Genomic DNA, 24,365 nt, shown 5'->3' with positions numbered 1-24,365 from the left:
GCCACCATTGTAATGTGGCATTGGAAGGTGTTAGAGCATAAGTGCTGTCATTGTTGTGGATTTCTTTATTAAATTGTAATTTGTTAAACACAATTCCCAGGTGATCCTAGGAAGCAGCATTCTTGCTTCCTCAGAGAAGGCCTAAAAAGGGTTCAGATGTCTAGCAGGAAAATGAATAAGCTCAGCAAATATCTTGAGCATGTAAGCAGAACACATCAAAGGTACCTGAAGCTCTGCAACTTTGTGATCTGCATCCTGTCTTGAGCTATGACTGTCTCGTAGAGAAAGATGGAAAAGGAAGAAAATTCAGAAGACAGAAGGTGTAAAGCCTTTCTAAGTCCTGACAACTGCAGAAACATTGAATATAAGCCTGACACAAGATAAATATAACAGAAACAGAGACTGAGTTCCCTCCCATTTGATAAAACAATGGAATATATAGTTAAGTACTCATATTTCAAAGCTATTTCCTCTCTTCAGAAATGCACCTCTTTAGTTACAGATATGCTTATCAAGCTTCTAACATAATACTACTGAGCAGGGTTCAAACATTTCAGTGGTGAAGGTAAGACTAGAGGTAAAATGAGCCCTGGATCTTGACTGGATACCTTGCCAAAGATCCAGAAGGCTAGACATGATTTCAACACTAAAATCGGAATATTGCATGCAGACACAGCTGCTTTCAGTCACCCCATCTTGGTTACGGATCCCACCTTGGTTACAGAACATGTCATCCAGTTGTGGAGAGATGTTACTTTTCTGGCATAGCTTCATATCCATACAAATTAATCCCAAATTCATGTTGCAAATGGTGTCTCTAACCCTGAAGTTGTGATCAGTAGAATGGCAACAGCACTACACAGACTGTCAGGGTATTGTGCCTTGTAGGACAAAGAGATTCTGGACATTAGAAAGAGACAAACTCTTCCTGGAACAACAGATACTGTGGGCTTTTCAATATCTACTCAGAACAGAGCAGCTCTGCTTTTACACTTCACTTGGAAGGTAGAATATATAACCCGAAAATGGAAGCTGAAAGCATCTGAGATTCCAGGAAGAATTATATTTTCCAAAACTATATGTAGCCTGCTATGCTAACTATGCACTTGCTCAGCCTAAACTTGCAATTTAAATAAATTGAAATGGGCTAAGAACTGGGACAGGGAAAGAAAGAAAGAAAACAGGAAACCAATCTCCAGCTGGTTTTTCCTGTCTTTGGACAGCATCCAGCACTGAAGGACTCTAATCTGGATTGTTAGACTTTGTTGCCCAGGCCTTGGACCATTACCATTCTGGTAAAAATCCCAAACAACATAGCAATAGCCAAGTGCTACTGCAAAGAAGAGGTTAGATAAGCAGCATGTAATGTCACCTTGAATTTGTCAGAGGAATTAACCTCTATAGCACTGAAAAAAACATGAGGGTCTCTGTTCACATCTTTTCCAGAACTGCCGTGGCCCAAGGTCAGGTGATCTACTATGTGCCCACCATAGGGTGGCTACACACTTAATTTTTCTTGAAAGGTCCACATCCACACATCGATCATGACAGATCTCCCTCTGTTACATACACAAAAACAAGTCAGAAAGGCGCACCTCTGTGCCAGAGACACTGGAACTTTCAAAATATTAGGGGGCACAGATGTGTACAGGGAGAAATGCTGGGAAAGAGAATTTGAGCAAAATATTTGCAGAGTCTATATGACTGGTTTTGGGTGGTGAAAAGGATGAAAAGGGACTCCCATATGGAGATCTGTTGTCATTTCAAGGTATGTAGTGTATGCCAAGGCTGGGATAGAGTGAGGCTTATTGCAGCTCCTATGTACTTAGTGATCAGCTGTGGAGAAAAATTAATGGCACAAGGGGATTCTCCTCTGCCTGTGGATTTTGTGAGCGCCAAACCTCTTTGAAAAATTAACAAAAAAAGCTTAAAGAGATTGGCTTTCAAAGCTGAGCAGGGAGAGGTTTTTGACTCACATAAAGTAACTCCAGATTTGTACAGCAGCCTGTTACACTCTTTGAGAGTACCACTGGGCAAGGAGAGAAAATTCTGCTCTGAAGATGATTTAAATACTTATAATTCTATTGGAGGTGAAATGTCCAGTTTGGGACAAACCCTCAGTTTTCACAGGAATATAGGTCTCCTTAGCTTTGAGCAAGCCAACCAGTAGGCTGCCAATAGGCCAAGAAAGCCTTTCTCTGTACAAGTGAAAGGTGATTTGCTGCTCAGGTGGGCACAAGATAAGAAAGGGATATCTCCCAGAGAGGCCAGGAACCAGACAAAATGTACACCTGACCTGGTAGGCAGCCTCCATGAGGACACCTATTAAGATCAAAACTGCTCCATCGTCCTCCAAAGTGAAAGATCATGAAAGCAGAGAAACCAGTCTGACACAGCAGAACTTTTTTGAGTAGTAAGGACCTACTGAGTAAGGAAGCTTCATAACCCAGCCCATTGAAATTTTCTGAGGACTGTCTGGAGCATGAGAAGTCCAATATGTGTCTGGGAAAAACCAAATGTTCTCTCTGAAACAACAAGCTGGTTCAATCTCATTTCAAATAGCTCGAGCAACTGAGCATTCCTGGTTGTCCATTTACGTGACTCTTTTTCTGATGGTGGCCAAGGGGTTCTGGCAGCACTATAAGCTGCAGTAAAATAGTAAAATTTAAAGGCCTCCCTACCCTCAGCCTCTCCATGGCCATGAGCATTCTATAAAACCCTAGATAGATTAAATTAGATAGTATGAAGAACAAGTTAATTGTTGGTGTCACCCAGGCTGGTACATGTCATTGCTTAATTAACCAGTGAGTCACCACAAGTGGCAGATCATTCCCCTTATAATAGTTGCAATAGATGGGGAAAAGTTGCCTTGAGGGGCTACCAGAGAGCATACAGAAGTACTAGCACAGCCCCTCTCCCTCTTGATGTTGCACTTGCCTGGGTAGTGGACAAGACAACGAGCTAAAGGCCTCTTCTGTGAGCACAGCCTGCACAAGAAAGAGGCCTGGAGACACCACCAAAGGAGGCTGGAAGCACTTCCCCATGACAGCAGTAGGGACACTGGTTCTGCAAAGAGCATGCCAAGGGGAGCACAGCACTGGCCCAGCATTTCTCTCCGCACCTTTCTCATCTGGGCCAGCTGTGGTGCTGGGCTCCTCTGGCACAGCTGAAGGCTGCAATTCTGTTTTGGGTCACAGGTGGGGTTCTGAGAGCCATAAAGCCTAGAGCTCCAGGGACACTGCTGCAGCAAAAGACATGCCAAGGGGAGCACAACGCTGCAACACTGCTTCCCTTCCCACCTTCCTCATCTGGGCTACTCACAGTGTTGGTGACCACAGCTTCAGCCGTGGCTGCCAATGAGTGTCAGGTAAGAAAAACTGGGGATGTTTAGCCTGGAGAAAAATAAGCTCAGGGGAGACCATATCGCTCTCTACAATGATCTAAAAGGAGCTTGTAGCTAGGTGGGAATCAGTCTTTTCTCCCAAGTAACAAGCAATAGGACAAGAGGAAACACCCTCAAGTTGTGACAGAGGATATTTAGATTGGAATTTTTTTTTTCCTTGTTATATTAGGAGAAATTTCCTCACCAACAGAGTTGTCAAGCACTGTCACAGCTTGCCTAGAAAAGTGGTGGAGTCACAATCCCTGAAGGCATTTATAAAACATATGGATGAAGCTCTTGAACTTACTTGGTTTGGTGGTGGACTTGGTAATACTGAGTTAACAGTTGGACTTTATCTAAAGGCTCTTTTCCAATCTAAGTGAGTCTATGATTCTGTATTCTATGATTCTTAATAGCTTCTCCCCATGTGGTAAGGCAGACCAGCCCCCCTTTCTGTTTTTTCAGGGGCTTTTAACACCTAATTAATTAGTACTCAAGGCAGAGTTTTATGTAAATTTTATTTAAATCCCAATCAGTGCTCTCATTTCCTTGCAGAATTATTTTTACCATAGCGTCAGCACTCAGGTGGGCAAGGAACAAAACTACCTGGGGAGCAGAACCCTATGTGCTCAGCCTGACAAGGAGGCTGGGAGCACCAGGACCACGGGAGAGGCTGCCAGAGGGAACAGAGATATTCCCAGCATGCAAGCCAGTGTTGAAGGGAAGGAGTAGGAGCAGTTATGGTTTCAGGGCACTGATAAGCTCTGGCAAGAGTTGAAGCAAGTGCTGACTGCAGAGCTGACCATAAAGTGCTGTCTCCTGAGGACTTAGCGCCCCTCCAGTGGGGAATAGCCTAACACACAGGGACGCTACAGCCACCACAGGGATGCTGGGAGTAAATCTAAAAACCAGCCTCAGTCTAGGGGTAGTGGTTTTAGCCTATTTGCAAAAGCAGGGAGTGTCACAGCAGGCACCTCATTGGAGCCTGAGTATCATTGCTGGAGCTGGCAGGTATGGGACTGAGCCTGCCGGCATCAGTCCCTTTGCTATGAAGGTTTGGTGGAGATCCAAGGGTGAGGATCAAAATGTTGCCACCTCTTTCCAGTTTATGGAGAAAGCAAAGATTCTTTAGCGTCTCCCACTAGGCCATTAGAGTGAGACAAGATGCTTTGGATCATAAAGAGGAATCGGTCACTAACGTGGGACATAACCACACAGAAGAGGTAGGAGGATCTAGCAAGAAAGTCACTGATTGCTTCAGATTGGGAAAGTGAACTCATTCAAGTGATCTAGAAGCAGGAAATTAGTTAATGCAGCAGGATCCCCTGTTCAGCAGCACAGGACAGCTGCTTCTTCTTCATGACTGCTGTTTCACAATTTCCCAGGGAGCTCTTCCTCTTCATGCTGCTTACATCCCCTTTTCCCTGAGGCAGCCATGGTTCACTGAGGTCAGAAAACAGTAAAATCCTGGTCTACAGTGCAGTCTGTGGAGTGCAGATTTTCAGCCACCATGTATGACCCTCCACAGGGGAGAGAGTTCTGGAATGTCTTTTTATCTCATCTTGTTCAGGTTTTTTAGCAGCAGCCAGGAGACTGAGTCAATGCAAGTGGCTGTGCCTCGTGCTGGATAGATTCATGTTGTTAATCCTCTCTGCCAATCTTTCAACAGCTCTCATTGTGCCACTCAACTCTTCAGAAATCTATCGATTTGCTAAAAAGACACCTCATCTTTGGTTTCTATCTCATGAATCCTTCCCCTATCTTCAGCCTGGATAATTATAGTTTATTTCTTAGGGGAGATGGAAGGAAAGGATTTACACTGGAGTCACGGTTAGCATCTACTACCAATAAAAACAAGGATTCTGCCACTCATGGCAAGAAGGCTCAAAGGCAGTATATACTCTCTTAGTCAGAGAAAAAATAGCACGCACACTACCAATTTCTAACCATCTATGGACTGGGGAAGGTCACCCATTGCCATCACCAGTGGAATCATTAGAGAGAAGAGGGTGCAATATCAGAGCAGGAACTTCATATTAATGCCATCAACCATCAATATTTAAGACTTGGAAAATCCAGAGCACGTCTCTCCTAGACTCCCTTACAGTCATGGTCCATGCACAGAGAGAGTATGTGCAACAGCTTTGGGGACACTGGAAGAATTCCAGCACAATATTAGTCAACGTCTAATACTGCTTCATAACCAATTAGGTTTATTAATTTTCCCTGCCACCCAGAGTATTTTGTGTGATGGCAGACAGATGTTCGCCAAGTGTTTGCAGACTGGCTTAGCTAATACTTTTGATAACCTGAACCTGCAGAGCAGATGCATTAACAGATTTTGACAAGATGCCATTAGTTTTACCATTGATGGCAGGGGGGGATGAGGGGAAAGAAAGAGAAGAACAAATAAATAAATGTTAAAATAGAGCGAAGAAGAAACCCTAATTTGTAGGCTTCCTTATTCCCCCCAGAACATGCAGTCCAGGCTCTGGCAGACAGTGTTTCCATCTGTCCCATTCCCAGGGCAATGGAGCAGATTCCTCAACTGGCTCAATCCTGCCAAAATCCCCTCCTTCCCTTTCCACCTTTACCCCTTCCTTTGAAGTGTGATTACATAGACTTCCATCTGTCTTCATGAACGCACACGCGTACTTTGAGACCACAGCAAGGAGGGTGCTCAAGATGCAGAGACAGGGAAAGTGCATTGCAAAAGGCAGATAGTGTTTAATACGGAAACAGTCCCTTTTCTCTTCCTTCCGATGAGTCAACATGATGAATCCGTTGTGTAAAACATATGCTACTTGTACATTTGCATAAAATGAGGCAGCAGGATCTAGGACTGTTCATTAAGAGGCTGAATTCAAACCTTATTTTTAATCTCAAGCTTACTCTCTACTCATAATTAGGACTCTAGTCAGTCATTGAAGCTCTATCTATGTGCCTTTCCCTACTCTTAAGAGAGGATTAAGCCTTCTGCCTAAGGAGTTGTAAAGAGCTGATTCTACATCCATAAAACCCTGTGCTTTACACCAGTGAAGAGATAAACAAATTGTTTACATCTGAACAAGATCCGAAACAGACACAGGGAGCCTTCCAAAATATGACAGAGAAAACCCACATAAAAAGATTCCTTTACCTCTCTCCTGGGACTTAACACCAGAGGCAGAGGCAAGACAGGGGAAACAGAATAGAGTGACAAGCTATCACCTTTGCCAACAGACACCATTGCCATGCTGGAGATGAGTTCAGGAAGCTGGTGACAGCTGCCCTTTTCCCAGAGAAGCTCAACAAATGCAGTAGCCTGGCATCAATTTACAGCCTTTTTATAACGTCTGGTAACACATTTTACAAATTAAACTCATGAGACCTATGGACGCATTACTGGCTCAAACACGGCTCCCTTTGGATAAAGTATGACCTCTTCTGCAGGAATATTGTGTAGAAAACTGCAGCATCTCTGCCTGTGTGTCATTTGACCAGATGTTCATCACACCAATCAATGTTTCCCTAAGCCCATACACCATCAGATTTCAAATCCATCCTTTTACAGCAATGAGCATTTTGATGGAAACCAGCAGATATTCACTGAAGAGGACAGCGAGATTAACACTATGTCATGGCTCAGCAAGTCCTGCTGTTCCCACTCACTAAGCACACCTATTTGCCTCCCCTCCAAGACAGTGGTACAGAAATCATCCCCACCAAAACATCCTTTTCCTCCATGGGAAGACTACACCGTAACCAAAACCAATATTGGGGTATTGGGTGTGCCTTTGTGAAGGCTTTTTCTTTGCCTTTTATGAGAATATTGCCTGGACCATTTCGCCCCTTTCTGGGAAGTTAAGTTCCCTCATTTATCAAGGGATCATTATCCCCAGCTTGTAGAGCTTTGCGCAGGCTTTCATGAAAACAGGATGGCAAATTAAGGTACATCTGATTTATACATTATCAAAGAGGAAGTCACTTAGTCAGGAAAATTATATAAGCCTGCGTGTGTCTAAATACTCCATCTCCATTATACAGAAGTGGCAGGCAGTGTCCTTCCCGGCGCGAGTTCCAGCCGCTCTGGGATTAGCACAGTTTGCCAGCGTAAAACATTATCAGTGCAGCGAGGTGAAAGCAAAGACCTCATGGCTCCAGCCCCCTCTGCCATGCATCAGGCAACTTGGTTTGTCTGTTTTAACTTATTCCAGCAGTAATCCTAAAATCAGGGCAGCAATTACTTAAGGCAGAGTTCTATCAGATGCAGGGGAGACTTGCATAGTAAGAGCCTGCATTCCTATAGGCCATGAATTCCAAACCTTCCCTTGTCTAGCATATATTATATTAAATCACCAATGTTAGAAGATATAATGTAGGGGAACAGGAGATTATTCAGAAGGGCATGGCTGATTGCTGATTTATTGGCATCTAGTTTCATGGTGTCAGTCAAGTGAGAATGTCAGGGGAGGGGAGCAGAAGGCCACGACCTTGTTCTCTACCCTTCATTCAGCTAGCTTTGAGTCTTAATATTCACAGAAAGAACTATGTTCCTCGAGAAATGTCCCTAAAGAGGCTATAAAGACAGGGACTACAGAGAGCCTTGACAGTTTTCTTTTTCCATGGAAGCAGGCTGATCTGAAGAAGAGGCATCTTTGTACAAGCCTTTGGAAACATGGTGCATCACAGCTACTGTGGATTAGAGCTCTTGGCTCTAGTCCTTCCCTAATATATTGCACTCAGTCGGTTTGGCTGGCACTGCACACATACTCTCCTGCCTCTTGGCTCCATATACCCTGTTATTTCTCTTTTATTCTGCCCCTGGCAGAGACATCACTACAGAGAGAAAGAACAAATTATTTGTTCCTGTACTGGCAAGGATCTGGAGGGAAAAGTGGTGGCAAACAATTGCATCTCCCCAGATGACTAGTCAAAATTCTCTTTCCCAGTCAGGAGTACAAACCCTGTTGTCATCTCAAAGATGGCGTGGGATGTCCCCTGCTACTGCATTGTTCCCTCCAGGATGTGCCACTCTAGGATCACCAAGGCACCCTTACAGGACTGGCAGATTAGCCACAGGGCATATAAGACTTCCTTGATGGTAGCTTGAGAATAATCCAACTAGGAGATTGCAGAAGAGATAGCTTCCCAGGAAGCACCCCAACATAGTCAATTATTTGTGCAACAGATTGTGATAAAGCTAGAACAAAAGCTTTAGAGAGCAATGGAGTTCCAGGGGCCACTTGTTGTCCATACAACATCAGGAAGGCAAGTGGCCATTCTGCAGGGCAAAAGCAATTTTATCTAGCCATTAACACACAAAAAGCAGAGCATCTTGTTCTGTGTACTTTCTTTTTTTCAACACTTCTTTTTTTCATGTGTAAACTTAGATATTAATTCATCTTGTTTATGTGACCTGGTGGGTCTCGGGTCAGACAAGACCAGAGCCACTTGCATTAGCCCCACTTGCCATTCACCTGAAATCTGGCTTTCAGTTCAGCTGGAACTCAGTGCTCAAAGGGTGCAGTGGCAGCAGGCCTCCCAGCTAGCTCTGCAAGGGTCTTTATCAATGCTGCTCTTAAACAGAATATGCCGGAGAGGGTAGCAGGTCAGAGGTACTGAAGTATTACTCTTCTGGCAGTGTTTCCCTTGTATGGTGCTTGGAAGGAGAGAGAAGAGTCTCTGCTGTGATACTTCTCTCCAGGTGTAATGTTTTAAATAAACACCATCAGCAATTCACCCACACAGAAAGCTGTAACTGTTCAAACAACCATTTATGTTACCCTCTACACTACAGGAGAAGAAAAACATCTCCTTCCAACCCTTTCATGATTACAGACACATCTGCACTTCAACATACAGGTGCAACTGCTACTCCTGCAAGAACATCCCTACTGACTTAAAACTAGGTTATGTGGGTGACAGTCTAACCCCAGCAGTGAGTCCTCCTGCATCAGCAGCCAAAGGCCACCAGGCTACCACAGGAGGGATCTGTGGCAACATCTGTGCCAACTATGATATGGGTAGACAGAAAATTATCTTACTTACCAGATGAGTGATACACATTTCTATTGTGTCTCAACTAGGGTACTCTCCCCAGCCCAATTGCAAACCCTTTGTGTGGACATGTTGTATTTCATTGTAGGTCTACCTGGACATGCTGCTTTCTGTTATGATATGATTTGCATTAACACATCACTCCTTGTTTAGCATCTTAATGATAGGCCCTGGTGCTAACTGCTGATTTACAAGGAGTCTTGGAGGGCTTGGCCAGGAAAACCTGCTTTTCTCATGCCAGGCTACTGCAGACAGCACGTATTCATCCTTACCTGGTTCTAGGCCATAGTGCCATCTGCCCCGAGTCAGGAAGCAGATGACCAGAAGAAACTCAACTAAGGCTACAATCAAGAGCTGCGCAAGTAGACATCATCCTATCAACCAGCTGGACTCAAGTGACATTTGGACTCTACAGCCTCCAGTTTAGGGCTTGGTGTCACTATCATTAGGTCTAAGAAGCCTCTGCAGAGGTTTGCTTTATCATTTAGTTGTTCTCTGATAGGTTGGTTCCATAGTTAAATAATCTTTTTACCAATGAGATCCTTACCTGTGCCAGGATGGTAAAGACCTTCCAAGTTCACATCTAGTAGCCACAGGAGTAAACTTTCCTCAGGAAAAACTAGAAATGTGTGACAGGAAGAGTCCATAAACCTTAAAATAGCCAATATTTATAATTATGAAAGTTGTAGGTTTCACAATGATTGCACACATGACTTTGAAATGGGATCAGGAGTCACTGAAAAAAAAATTAAATCTACCCATTAGGATACAGTCAAACCATACTTATTTTAAGGCTTTTGCAGCCAAGAGATGCTCATCTTGTAACCTCGTCCAAACCATACTGCTCTTTCAGGCTCCAGGGCATTGGGAGGTTTACTGCATTTTTCAGCTTAACCTATACTAAATCAGCAAGTGAAGAACCAGCAAAGCATCCCCAGCCCTGGCATCCAGTAGTCTCTGGCTATCTCCTATGGTTCTCATCTTGATTTGGCAAGAGGAAGGAGTCACATGTCTGTTCTCCAGATAAGTCCGGGTTTTCAAGGGGATCCAGCAGGTTTTTGAAATAAATATTGCCCAGAGCCTCATCAATTGCGGTAAGTACAAAACTGATAAACCCCAGAATTCAAAGCTCAGAAAAAACCCGCACCTGAGGACTATCCAGTTTTTTTGTGGATTTTTTTTTTTTAATCTTGAGTTATTTGGGCTGCAGCAGGAACTTATTAGTTGATCTTTTAATAGGTGACATTTCTGGGAGCATTTGCTCCAATTTGAGAGATAATTTGTATCAGCTGTTCTGGTTCCTGTTCCATGACTCTTTTCCCCTCCCCTGCAGCGGGCACCTGAGCTGGCAGCTTTTATATGTGTGCTCTGAGATAGCATGAGAGTGAAAAGGGTCACTTTTATGCAGGATGAGAAAAATGTTTAACACCACAGGATCCTTACAATGTCTGTACTTGTGCCTTTACCCAGTGTAAAGAGCCAGACCTGAACACACCTTCTGCAGAAAAGGATACTGAATTACATCTCCCTTTTCATTTAGAAAGAATATTTTAAACTTTCAACAGTTTAATTGTCAGTGCCCTAAAATAATACTCATTTGGACAGCCTACATCATTTGTTCCTCGTACCATTTACCTAACAATTTGCATTTAACAATTTGGATAGCTGTAAGTCCTGCTGCTGCCAGGTTTACTGCTAACAGCAAACAACCTGAAATTTGAAAATCCAGGTTAACTTTGGGCATTCAAAAAGAAGATCCTGCAGGTTTGGTCATGTCAAGTGAACATCTTGTCCAGAAGTTTAGAGGTTTACGTATAGATATGAGATATGATTGAATGAGTTGCTATTTTCAGATGCTCCCTACATCCCCTCCCTTGTGCTGAGTCACTACCCAAGACCCTGTCCAAACTGCTTTCCTCTTGGGTTCCCACTGGACCCCGCATAACCTTAACAGCCAGAGTGACCCCCTTCATCTTCAGCTGAGCATCTGTTGGTAATCTTTCTCAGGCCTGAAGAGACTTCTTATAAAATGAATCAGACTGGAGCCTATGGATAAATTGCACCTATGGACATCACAGACAGATTTTATATGTGAGAGTTGTAGGACCCACTTAAATTAGGGAGCATAATGTTCTCAAAGGACTCAAGAGTGAGCTTGTCCTTCCTGAGCAAGTCTCGCAGGTCTGACCTCAATATTCTCTGCTGAGGAGAGCAGCCCAGAGCTTCCTGTAGATGTCAGAGTGACCTTATAGCAGTGAGGCAGTGTCTGGATGCAGGACCAGCTCCTTGTGAGGTTTGGTCCCACACTCCGGCCTCAGGCGTGAGGGAAAGAGCACTGCATTTTCAGACTCCATTTGGGAGGAAAAATCAGCAGTAATGGCCCATGACTTAGAGATTTGGGCAAAACAAGAGCTAGGCTTCTGCTTGTTCTGTCAAGCAGTCTGTCTTGGCCAAGATTATTTTCATGCCAAACATTTATTTAAATCTATTTAACGTAAATCTAGAAGTCAGTACTAGGAAGAGACTGTGCTAGTGAAGTGACCTTTTTTGAGGTAAGGATGTGGATTCAGGGTTTGCATTCAGATTTGTAGTGAAGCCACAGCAGATTTTTGGCCTCTAAGAGGTGTATGGATTTCCTGTGCATAGGATCACTGGATGAATCACTGCAGTCAGAAGAGATGACCCATACATCACCTGCATATCACAGCAGTATTCACACTTAAGAAAATCCTAAAACAATTTTGAACTTAACGTTTTCTCCCTTTAGGTCTTTAAGCTGGGTCAGCTCAGCTTTTGTTACCAATGCACCTGGGTCATAGCATGTCCACCTGCTAAATAGCCACACACTCAGCTAGTTTCTCATGTGCAAGTTTTGCCACTCATGACAAGGCCTGGGCACTCACATGTAGCAGGAGCAGCCTCACCCAGACAAATCTGTGTGCCCCCGAATGGAGTTAAGCCACCGTTACTCCCATAGGCACCCAAAGGCTGCACTTGGGCACACTTTTATGGGTACAGCTCAGAAAGACTAAGAAATCACCATGCTCCACAGAGCAGCAGAGCAGCATCATTGGCACTCACTTGCACAGCTCTGCTCATGTAAACCAGCTTAGATAAATATTCCCAAACAACCCAAGATGTGTTTCCCCCACCCAGGAGCAGGCTAGGCAGCCAGCACGCACACAGTGACAGCAGCAAATCAGAGGGCTTGGGAAGAGCAGCCAGTAGGCACCAATAACAGTTTCTCCAGCCACCAAATCCCCAGTAGCAGCCTTCCTCTCTTCTTTTGCTTCCCAAGCCCTGAGCAACAGTTTGCACAGCCCAGAGCAGTCTCCTGGTACCAAACACAGCTCCAGAGGCAGCAGTTATCCCCAGGGCATGGAGATGTGGGAGACTGCATCAATGGAAAAAGCCCAGAACAAGACTATTTCAGAAGGGCATTAATTGAAGGGTCCCCTACTGCTTTCCTTTACACCTGCCACCTCTCTGAAGTGGTTAATACCCCCACCCACACAATTTCTACAAAGAAACTCCCAGGGAGAGCCACATAAAGGGAGAAACAATGAGGCTTTGTCTCACCTGTGAATCAGTTATATCTTTCATGCCTGAAAAGGGCTGGAAGGACTTCAGATGATCATGTGATTTTAGTGCCTTTCACCAGCAGGACAAATGTCTTCTGTAGTTGCTACTGTGATGATAAAGAATCCCAGAAGGGGTTTTGTATACTCTGTGGGTTGTACAGTTGGTATTGAAAAGTTTAACAGCATTAAGTGTGACGGATTATTTGAGTATGAAATATTCTTAGTCATAGCCAGAAGAAGAGCTGAGCAAACATTTGCCATGAAAAAATATAAGGGTTTGGTGTTTTATTGTTTTTTCTTTCCCTTCCCCCATCCCTATGAAATTTGCCTGGTTGGCAGCCAGAAATAGTTTTATATCAGAGTTTAGACGTGAGGTGAGAGGCTCTGTGTGTGTGTGTGTGTGTGTGTGTGTGTGTGTGTGTGTATGAAGAAAAGAAACATGAAGAAGAGCTGCCTGCAGCAGCTACTAGCTCTGCTACTAGCTGTCACCTTGGTCTGCTCCAGTGATGCAGAGCCCTGAATTCGGGTCTGTTCCCAGACACCTGGGTCCAACTCTGAGGTCTGCTACAGACCTCCTGAGAGACCTTACAAGAGACAAGCATATCCACTAGTCATGCTAAGCATGTGTTCAAGCACTTGTTCAAAGCAAGTGTTGGGGAAAGAGGCTGCAGCATATGGGATCAGTGAGAAAAGCTTGCTCCTGAGTTATCTCAGTTGTGGATTTGCTAGGAGGCAGGGGAGCTTCGCCCACTCCAGCCCAGCTGCTAAGTGTCCATGTGCACCCAGAAATGTTTGCAGGTTGTGTTGATGCTCCCTGGAGGTCAGAACTGCCTCTGCCTGTGTCTGTTGCTGGTAATTGCTAAAGCAAAGCTGTAGCCTAGAAGGTTGAATGTACAGCAGCCCACAGTAAAATTTGCCAAATCAGATGCCTGTAACTGATAAGTTATGCAGGCAATGTGCCAGAGATACTTTAAAACCTGCCTCTTGCATGGACATAAACATTTCAATAAATAGACCTATGGGTAACAGTGGAGATGGGAACACCTTTGCTGGGGAATGTTAAAGAGTTCTGCAAATTGCTCTGTGCGCCACACCAAGAATGGGACAGGCAGATAGTGCTGCATGTTTTGTTGGGTCATTTATCAATCAAGCAAAGTGTGCCAAAATGTACTTCATGAGTCTATTTTCCAGAGAAAAAAAATCCATGGTTTTTTTTCAAAGACCTGTTTTCTTTCCTCCTTGTTGTTTCTATAACAGTTACAATGCGGACTAGCTAATTTTGTCCTGTCAGTGGCTGTTCAGCTCTCCTACTTCCAGCTAATTTGTGGGGGTTTTTAGCACGATTCACTATGTATAAGGGTCTCTTTGTTCTTGTCTAAGGTGATCTCATTCTTATGCAAATGGAACAGCTTGAGGCATAACGATATCTTTCTTCAATTAATTTGGAAATTAATTTTTTTACCTCAAATCAATATTTTCTACTTGTGGTCAACTTCAAGACATATGGACTAAAGACCTTTTATCTGTTTAGCATCTCTGATGATGCAGAGCCAGCATGGTGCTCTGAGCCACATAGCTCTTTGCCTGGGAGAGAATTGCTATGCAGAGCACCGTTATCTAATACCATCATAATACAGCCTCACATAACACTCTTGTATCACATAACACTCTTGTATCTTCACCACAGTCCACTGTGGGACAAAACACATGTATATGCTTCCTCATTGCAGCCAGCAGCCTCTCCTCTCTTGGCTGGAGACCCTATCAGCCGTGGGTAAGAGCTGCAGCAGGCTGGAATGCCCTCAAGTAACTTAAACTTGGGATGCTTCTCCCAGAACTGCACAAAAGGAGTAGTTAAAAGGTTCAGACAAGTAATTTCTGGGCTGGCAGAATCTGGACATTAAGATAAAAGAAGATCTGCAGAGCTCGACAAATCTGTTCTTACTGACCACGTTTTTTCACTGTCATCTTGAAATGAGAAGCAAGATTCCTCTCTGGACCTGGTACAGTAAAGGAAAATCACTCATTTTCCCTGCTTATACTGGGAGAGTCCAACTGTGGCTATTGTGAGCAAAATAATAATGTCTTCTCTTGGTTCTGTTTTAGTAAATCATGTTTAGTCTTCCAAACTGGTTAATTTATTCAGTAAGTCTTAAAAAAATACAACCACATTAAAAAAAAAAAAAAAAATTAACATCCCAGCAGGAAGACACACGGGTGAACTATGGACAGAGCCTTCCCTCCCAGATACCACCTGGCTGGGAAAACAGCAACCTTCACTCCCTGTGACACTCCCTGTGATACACCCAGCCCTTCTCCAATACTTTGGCACCAGCCAGGCTTGTCAGTCAGGGTTCCCACAGGGAGCAGTGGTGCCTCTTAGGCACTGGGCTCTGACAGAAACAGGAGAATACACACTTTGCAGGCACAAGGGGGCTGTTAGGGGTGTACATTAGTTTCTAGTAGAGATCACAGCTATGCATGGGCCCTAACAGCCCTATCCTTGTGGTTGGAGCTCTGCATCCTGTCTGTTTTGACGTCTTTAAGTATCAGGTCATGCAAATAGAAGTGATTGAAAGAATGCATCCTGGCCTGGGCATATCTATCTAATCCAGACTGAGACAGAGTATCTCTTCATTGGAGACAGGCCCAGAGCAAGGCAGGATTACTAAAGATTTTGGTGTGCTCTTTCACCCAAGAGATGTTATTGCTAGGAGCTGTGCATTTCCTATAGAAAGATCTTAAAGCTTTTTTTTTTTTTAATCACATCTCATGAGGTTTCCATCACCCACCCCTCTGTGTGAAGATGAAAAGTGTATTGTCCCCATTTCAGAGCTGGAGAAACTCAGGCATGAAGGGCTAAGCTTAAAGCAGCCTTTCTAAATGGATACAGGAGGCTTTGGCAGAGTCCTGCAAAGAACCTGGCTCTCTGGTTTTACAATTTTAGCCTAAGACCATTTTTCCTCTCCTGTACAGAGCCCTGACAGTCCTGTGAGAAATCTTATGTAGATACAGGTTGTAGCTGTTGATATAAATCACTGTAAATCAGTAGCTGACATCAAAAGCATAAAGCTGCTGCTTCTTTCGTAATAAATGGGCATTTCATACACCTGACATTGCTGAGAATCACATCTCCTTGAAAGCCTACTTCCATCCCTTGCTCTCGGTGTAACCAAAGCCAGTGCTGCCCCATCTCTGCATCCAGCCATGAAAGCTGTGCTCAGCCTTGCTGCAGAGAAATATCCTTTAAAAAGCTCCTTCTCATTCAGCTGCCTCAGATGCATTGCAGAGAAAAGGGCTTTACTGTATTGCATCCACCCATCCACTCATCAAAAGCTGATCTCAGTCCTACTGCAGGATGAAATCCTTTGCTCAGATCCCTCCACCCCTTCCATTGGTCCACTGGTGCATCTCCCTTTGCATCAGTCCTGTATCCTGCAGGTTCACCACAGGGCTGCTCAGGCCCTGTCAGCACAGGCAGGGAGGGAGCCAAACCAGGGTTAGCCACCTTGACAGCCAAAGCACAGACAGTCCAGTGTTCTCTTTCCAGCAGCATGTCTCTGAGCCAGAATCTGCTAAACACAAAGGGAAGTCTCCCCTAACCTGAAGGCACTCTGGATTGGGGCCCATCATCACATACATCAGTGACCAGCAACTGCAACAACAAAAGTGAAAATGGTTGCCAATAATCAGCATCAGATTTCTTAATGTTACCAATGGATGAATGGGTGATCCCAGGGAGCATTCAACATTTCTCATCATGGCACCCTGGGTCTATACAGGGCTTGCAGGTGCTGCTGCTCCTCTCGCCTCTGTAGCGTTCTGGCATGGAGTATTGCTTGCTGGGAAAGCCAGCATCCTCACGAAGCAACACCTCATTCATATTGCATGACCATCCCTTGGGCTCAGAAAGATGATGGTCTCCAACCAGCTGTTCTGATATTTCAGTCCAGAAACCTTGGCAGCACTGACTGAAAGGGTGAGTAGCTGGTGTGAAACATTCCTGAACCTGTGCCGAATTCAGAGCCTGCTCCTCAAGAAGGGGTAAGGAGGGGCAGAGCAGAGGGAACACGTCATACACAGCCTGGGAGAAAATGCAGCGCAGGTCCCAGGCAGCTGGGTTGCCATGGCTGAATAAGCTAAATCTGGACGATGGTGTGTGGTGAGAATAAATGCATCAGTACCCAACAGAATAGAAGAGCTGTCCAGGTAGATCTCTTCTCCTTTTTCAGGGTGCACTACATGGCTTTGCTCCATTGACTTGCAGGACAGAAATCTTTGATTTTTGAAGCTGATTATCTGGCTAAGAGATGACAGGGAAGAGAAGAGCAGTAGCTCTCAGCCCCCAGTAACCTATCTAGGGAGTGAATGAAAGTGACAAAAACCTGCCAGCACACTGCCTACACATGAAGAAATTCTGTTTCCAGTCCCCCGGGGGAGACTTCTCCTGAAAATCCCTTTCCTGGGAGGAGAAAAAAAAAATTAAAAATCACTCCATGTGTGTGTCTGTATGTGATTTTTCCGCTTGACTTAGACCTGTACAAACAACGACACTATGACAGTCATCACATTTGTGTCAAAGGAATGGGACAGCCTTGCAGCTCTGGGCTGTGACAGACTGGTGCCTGGGATGACCCTGGTGCAGGGCGGTTCCTGCAGCACCGACCGCCCCACACGCTGTGGGCGCGATGAGAGATGACAGCTTTAATTGCTAACTGCAGAAACAGGGAGCATGGAGGCAGAGGTGCAAAGGAAATGCAGGAGGAGGCCATGCGTGGGAACTCCCCATCCCGCACACGTCCTATCCCTGCCTCTTATCCTAGACCGTGAGAGAGGAGTGGAAAATGCAACGGGAGGAGGATGGCATGTATATCTCCTTGAGACACACTCCCCCTTGCAGCACTAGGTGCAATTTACATATGAATGCTGCGGTGTTCTTCAGAAGCAAGAATTAAGAGAACAAAAGAGTGCAGGAAGTAAGGGTAAGGGAAAGGGAAAAAAGACAAGACAGAAACTGGAGGTGGTGACAGGCACCCAGAGGCAAGGTTACAACTCAGAGTTGTTCAGTGTTGTCCCTGCTGACATGCACTCCAAGGGTATAATTTAAGGAAGAGTTACCTTCCTACGCTTTGTCCCCATCCTGCCTGGCCCCCTGAACTGTTCTGCCCTGATTTCTGATACACTCGTGCAGCATCCACACCATCTTTCTAAGGTGGACACAGCAGGCTGAGCTTTTCCAGCCCAAGGAGAACTTCTCTTAGTGGTGCAGCCCTCCCTCCTCTGTATTACATGCTTTTTTTGCATGTGACTGACAGCCACATGTACACTTAGTGATGAAAAAATTAAAAGGATTTGGAGAAGCAAATTCAAATGGTGCCTATACATTGAGGATCTCCAAGGTCAAGGTTGGCAAACACACAGGCTAAGGTCCAAAATCCCAGTGAGGCACACACAGATCACAATACATGAAGTCAGAATCCTATCTGACAAAAAATGAAAGAACATGGTTGTGCAAGTGAACGTATTTGGTTAAAGAGTTCCTTAAAAATGTGAAACTATATTTCTACATTAACAGAAAAATCATATCTTTATTCAATCTCTTGTTAATTTACTCAACATCCTCAAATTGCTCAACTTTCAATTTCAATAAGTAGGGACTACATGCCTAGGAATTCTTCTGACAAAGGGGTCCCTCATAATCCAGAAGAGTATCCAATCATAATTATAAGACTGTTGCAGCCAGAATGATTGAGTAAATATAGGAGTGGTAGGGAAAGAAAGAGTGAGAGTATGTATGAAAGACAGATAGCTTCACTTTCTCACACGTGGAGTGAGGAGAACTATACCTGTCCTTAAGTTTTGTGGCAAGTGGAGCTGAGGTTCCTCTGCTGGGTTTGGACCAGCTTGCCTTCTTGTCAATCTCCTTTTCTTCTCTTTCTCTCTTTCTATTTTGCTACGTGCAGGCCTTGTATTTTTATAGAAAACTTACATTTCTTCTTATGGAGTCTTTTTAGATTTGTATGCATCAACAAGGAGGTTAAGAGCTTTGCCCAGGGCATTACTGGCAGAGAATAAAAGCCTGCTGTTATTCCTGGGCTGAATCAGATGCAGTGGTAAATAGATTTTTCTCCTGGGGACACAGAGGAGGTGTCAGGGAGTCATTACCTTGAAATCCCAGCCAGAGCAGGTTCACCAAGTGCTAACAGCTCTTCCAAACTCTCTCTGTGTACTGGGAATTGTTCAGAGAAGATAATTGTATTATCAAGCCTGGAAGGAGAACTGCATGATGATGCATTTATATCCCATGCCGATAAGAGATATTGGAATCCCTGGGTTGCAAAGATAGAGTGTCCAGTTGATTCAGAAGCATTTGAGATTGACTGCAGATCAAGCCCATGTACTCTTTATTGCTAACAGCTCCGTCCCAACTCACCCTTGGCCGTGGCTGGGCAAACCCTGATGTTAAACTCCTGCACCATCAGATCAGACCTACTGGTGTAGACAGCAGGGTTGTGAGCCAGTGAGCCTGGGCAAAAGATGGGAGCTCAGCAGTGCATGTGGCCCTGGGCTCCTGCTGTGTTTGCCTGAGCTCATGCAAGATGTGTCTTCAAGGTGATGCAAAGTCTGAAGGCTGTAGAACCAGGAGGCTGCAGAACCAAAGAAAGCATGGGGGGGGAGGGGGGAGAAAGGTAAAAATTTATCAGCTGGAAACTTTAATTTCAATTATGAAATCATTTTGCATGTTAGCACCCCATCTGTGGCCATTTTCATAAGGTTTCTAGAACATGAGTTCAGTCGTGAGTGTGTTTGCAGATCCAGCAACGTTTAAATGAGTCCTAAAGGAGAGGTGATAAGAGAGATTTCATATCCTCTCTACTCAGGATTTACATTAGAAACTTGATTTCAGGAATCACACACATCCAACAAGAGAACAAAGACCTAACTGCCCGGTCTAATTAGTGCAAATGCAGAATGAAATTAATTAAAAGAATTAGAAATTGAAATGAATATGCCATATTTCTCAAGAAATACAACATGGTAATGTTTCAATTACTTAAACATTTCAAAATCATGTTTTCAGTTCTCTTATTTCTTTTTTATTTAATTTTCCAGTTTTAGTCTTTTTATAGCTTTTAAATAAGTTCTGATGTCAGCATGTATAATCTTCACATCATTAATAACGTGAATGAAGAAGTGAAGAAGAATCTCTAAAGAAAAAAATCTTTTCAAATGCAGTTCCGGCAATTTCTGATTTTTTTTTTTTTTTCATATTTAAGTTTTCTTATCTCACATTCTCCAAAAAGGCATTTTACAATATTATTTCAACTTTTATCCAAGGAATAGCAAAACAACAAAGAAACAAACCCCACAACCGTTGGAATGAAGAAGTTTTCAGTGAGACATTTCTGCCTAGCCCTTCTCACTGCTGTGTCTTCTGGATGAGTGACAGGCCACAAATTATCTATGAAAATCACCTGCCAAGTCACTTCAGATTAAGTGTGCGAGGAAAGCACGATGTGATGTGCTCCCGAGCAATTCACAGAGTGACCTCTGCCGTGCGCGGTCCGTGGCTGCCCGGCTGCAGCGCGGGAGCTGCCAGCCCGCCCCGAGCCCCGCTGCCCCAGCGCTCGGGCCTGGAGCCTTGGGAGGGACGGGAAAGCTCTGACGGGCGGGCTGCAGGAATCACAGCCTCGCCTGCCTGCTTCCTCACGCCCCCCAGCCTTCCCACCAGTCAGTGCAGTGGGTTTCCAAGTCATTCAGTCCATTGCAGTCAATTAATGAGAGGGCGTCGCGCACCCATCTGCTGTCGCAAGCCATTGGGAAGAGTTTCTGTAATCCTGCCTTTGAACTCCGCGGCTATTGCCGTTTACAATGGGTTTATTAGAGGCTTAATTGAATCGCGCTGCTCGCACTGCTCATTGCTAACGCGACGGCCATTAGCGGCTGCTAATGAGGGAATCCAGAGGATTACTGCATCAATTATCAGGTTGGGCTGGGACCTGAGGGGCAGCCCACAGCGAGCTCCCGTGCGTTCAGCTGGCAAGTGTGACACAGCGAGCATTCGGGAAGCCGGTGTGCTCAGCGGCTCCGACATCCCGGAGAAGCATCCAGTGCCTCATCCCCATGTGCTGGGCCACAGCCAGCCGGCCTGTCATCCTCATCCTGCGGCGGGCGTGCTGGACAGGGAGGGACCAGCACACCCTGCTGCCACCAGAGGAAGAAACACCTGTTTAGAGGGAAACCACCAAGAGAAAGTATTCAAAGCCATGGGAAAAGAAGTCAAATGACCATGTTCTTTCAAAAATAGACTTACTCTTTGCTGGAAATGGCTGGTGGGGCTTTGTTTTCAACAACCAGAGTCAGGAAAGAGTATTGCATGTGAAACACCATGTGCACTGCAGTATGCAGATCCTTACACACACTCCAGGTAAGCATCCCCATCTTCAGAGAAAAGGGGAAAGTCTCCCCCAGAAGAGACGGGCTGCGTTGGGAGGAGAGGGAGGGAGGTAGTAATGATCTCCCACATTAGGAGAAGGATGCTACATGCAGCCAGGACCTCACAGCAGGAAGGAGGCGTCAGTCACAAGCTGCCTTGCTGAGCATCAGTGCTCTCCAATCCCCCAAGGGGAGCAAGGGGCCTGACCCTGCCTGGCTGTGAACAAGTGCTGGGGATGCAGCATGGGTCGGCTGGTCTGTGCCTGCCAGGACCTCGGGATGCTGGCTGCCCATCTGCTGCCTTGCTACACTGCCAAACGTCAACAGGGAGAGAGATTTTTTGTCCTTTTTTTTTCCATTTTTTCCCTTCTCCCGTCTCCCTTCACCACAGCTCATTTTTCTTCTGTGTTTCAGATAAGAGAGTGTTCATGAGCAGAGTTAATTATGTTCTGTGGAGATGAATATGGGGCTTTTGGGTTGCAGCAGGTGCCCTTGTGCCTGAGGCAGCTCCTTTGCTGCTCCTCCATGCTGATGTGCAGCCCAAGAAAAACCTGCACGTGGACCTGCTGTGGAGCTGGAGGCAGGTTGCAGAGTGCCTGTGTTCCAGCCAATGATCTCTCATGCCATGGGAGCCAAGGATACTGCAGAAAGCAAGTCCAACAGCCTAATGGGGCAGGGCTGTGAGGGGAAAGGAAGGGAAGAAGCAACTAGTGAGGGAAAAAGCGAGGACGTGATCACGAGATGGAAAAAAAATGACACTAGAGGGATAAAGCATTCCTTTCAGGGATCTCTACAAAAACTGAGAAACTGGTGGTCCTTTTTGCTTTAGGCATTTTCAAATGCTGTGACAGATTTTTTTAAAATTATGATGGAGAAAGTCAAGCTCCTCTTCTCCAGCACCACAAACTCATTCCCTTCTCTTTCCCTGGCTTGCAGTTGTAGCAGGAGACCTCTTTTGAAGGGTTGCCTTAGTGGGAGAGATTAACACACAAACACATCCTCTCCATGCTCCTGAGCTGGAATAATACAGTAATTGAGACTGCCAAACATTTTCTGGCTGGAAGACAAAGGCAGTGAAAAGGATGACCGACCAACCAACCACCAATGAAAAGGACCACCTTGAACCATTTGTGCCAGTGAAGGGAAGACCCAAGTAAAAAGACAGGACAGTGAATTTCCAGGCAATCTCTTGTTTCTTCACACAGTCCTGAGGAGTGATAAAGGGAGGAAATTCTGTTTCTGCTCTGAGGATAAAGCAAAAGTAAGCAAACCCTGAGAGTCAGGAGGGCAAAAGCAGGGACCACTGAAAAAAGGAACTTGCTGGCAGCAGGAAGAACAAGAAATTATCAAATCTGGATCAAAATGACACTGGGAGAAAGGGGAAAAAAACTCTTGCTGAGGTGGAATAGGCTAATCATTAGCTCTCCCGGGTGGTGGAGGGGGAGGGAGTCTGCCGAAGGAACCGAAAGAACCGGTGGGACGATTACTTGGGGACCTGAGGAGCTAACGAGAGCGGTTATTTCCATTTCAAATGGAAAGGCGAGAGGAGATCAAACACATTTCACAGTAATGATCCAGAGCCTTTCCTTCAACACTGAGCCACACAAATGCTCAGGGTAATTGAAGCCACAGGTAGCTAAGACAGAGAAGCTGAAATCTGCTCGAGAGAACTGGGGGTGGGGGGAAGGTGGGAAAACACCCACAAAGCAAACAAAGATAAAATCCCAACCTGCAACAAACAAATAGCTCTGCACTGGGCTCCCCACCCTCCAATTTGCCTACCACGTGTGATCCATATGCATCAAGAGCCCTGCAAAATGACACCATCTTCGTCTTCCTGCAGCTCCCCAGAATCCATGGACACCTATCCCCAATCCCGTGGGTGAATGAACCAGAGAAAAAAATTAAAAACTGGTAGTAAATAAATATTTTGTTTTAAACCTCAATCTCAGATAATTATAGAATAAGAATGCCAGTAGAGCACAAGATGGACATGAGATCTTTTTGCTTATTCATCCATTTTCTAAAAAGACTAAGGTGACTTCTGTTTAGAACTAATGAGGAATACTGATCAACTGCTCACTGCTTTTCAGTCCCTGATCTCCTGCTGAGACTGCATTTAGCTATTAAGTGGTAGTTTGATATGGTCCCATTCTTCCTACCCGGAAACCAGACTGAGATCCACCAGCCTGTTTCAGAGGGAGACATCTGTTGTCACTGTCATCGTTGCCCCGGGGTTAAAAAAACTGTCAGTTCCAAAGTCATAAACACTGATTACCTTACCAGCTCCAGATTTATGAATGCCCATCTAAGAGCAAATCCGAGCCCCCATCCCCTTCTAGCAGTCCAAAAACCCTAAGACAAGAGAGAAGTGTTTCTATGTTGTAAAGAGTATGAAGGTCACTAAGCTTTATTTAACATAAAGCTTAGTGTTTATTTATTCAATTAATCCAATTTTAGTTAAAAATGTGTGACCGAGGTTAGAAACAATTGCCTTACAGACAAGAGCATCCACAATAGTATCCAGCACCCAAAAAAGTCTAAGCCTGTCCTCCTCTTCCTCTTCCACAGTCACCTTGGCCAAGCTATGGCAGAAAATGAGGACTCTTCACTCTGGCAGCAGAGCCAGGAGCACCTTTATAGAGAGGAATAAGAGCAGTCTGCAGAGCGTTGGGTCTTTTCTCCTGTTGGAGGCAGAAGCCCGACTTCTTCCTGCAGTACCCATCACTTAACTCATGCACAGCAGCAGGCAGAGGAGGAAAAGCAGTTTCTAAGGTAACCGCGCAGCCAGCGCTTTGGGCTGTGCAGAAGACAGCCAGCTGCTGCAAACGCTGGGAGGCGCTGGGCAGCGTGCAGGTGAGTGCTGTCCCTGGCAAGAAGCCCCACGCAGCACTGGGAGAGTGTGATGTCACACTGAACCAGCTGAA

At 45.0% G+C, this 24,365-nt stretch overlaps 1 protein-coding gene and 2 long non-coding RNA genes across 3 annotated transcripts in view; 1 reads left to right on the top strand and 2 right to left on the bottom strand.

The window, feature by feature from the left end:
* The window catches only part of GSG1 (germ cell associated 1), a 107,960-nt gene extending 92,723 nt beyond the window's left edge, over window positions 1-15,237 (bottom strand). The window contains exon 1 of the mRNA XM_068191508.1: window positions 13,001-15,237. Within this exon, the coding sequence (XP_068047609.1) occupies window positions 13,001-13,024 (24 nt within the window). The 5' untranslated portion in view covers window positions 13,025-15,237. The remainder of the gene's footprint in view (window positions 1-13,000) is intronic.
* On the top strand, window positions 715-4,250 carry LOC137474703 (uncharacterized). Its single transcript, XR_010999466.1, has 3 exons — window positions 715-1,768; window positions 3,198-3,367; window positions 3,938-4,250. It is a non-coding gene; the product is annotated as an uncharacterized lncRNA (long non-coding RNA).
* A 592-nt stretch (window positions 15,238-15,829) lies between the features above and the next one.
* Window positions 15,830-19,462, bottom strand: LOC137474699 (uncharacterized). The gene is made up of 3 exons (XR_010999465.1): window positions 19,168-19,462; window positions 18,849-19,063; window positions 15,830-17,464 (listed from the first exon to the last, which is right to left on the bottom strand). It is a non-coding gene; the product is annotated as an uncharacterized lncRNA (long non-coding RNA).
* Between the last annotated feature and the right edge of the window lie 4,903 nt (window positions 19,463-24,365).

This window comes from Anomalospiza imberbis, chromosome 5 (genome assembly GCF_031753505.1).
Source record: "Anomalospiza imberbis isolate Cuckoo-Finch-1a 21T00152 chromosome 5, ASM3175350v1, whole genome shotgun sequence".
NCBI lineage: Eukaryota > Metazoa > Chordata > Aves > Passeriformes > Viduidae > Anomalospiza > Anomalospiza imberbis.
This window is presented reverse-complemented; position numbering and strand designations above follow the sequence as displayed.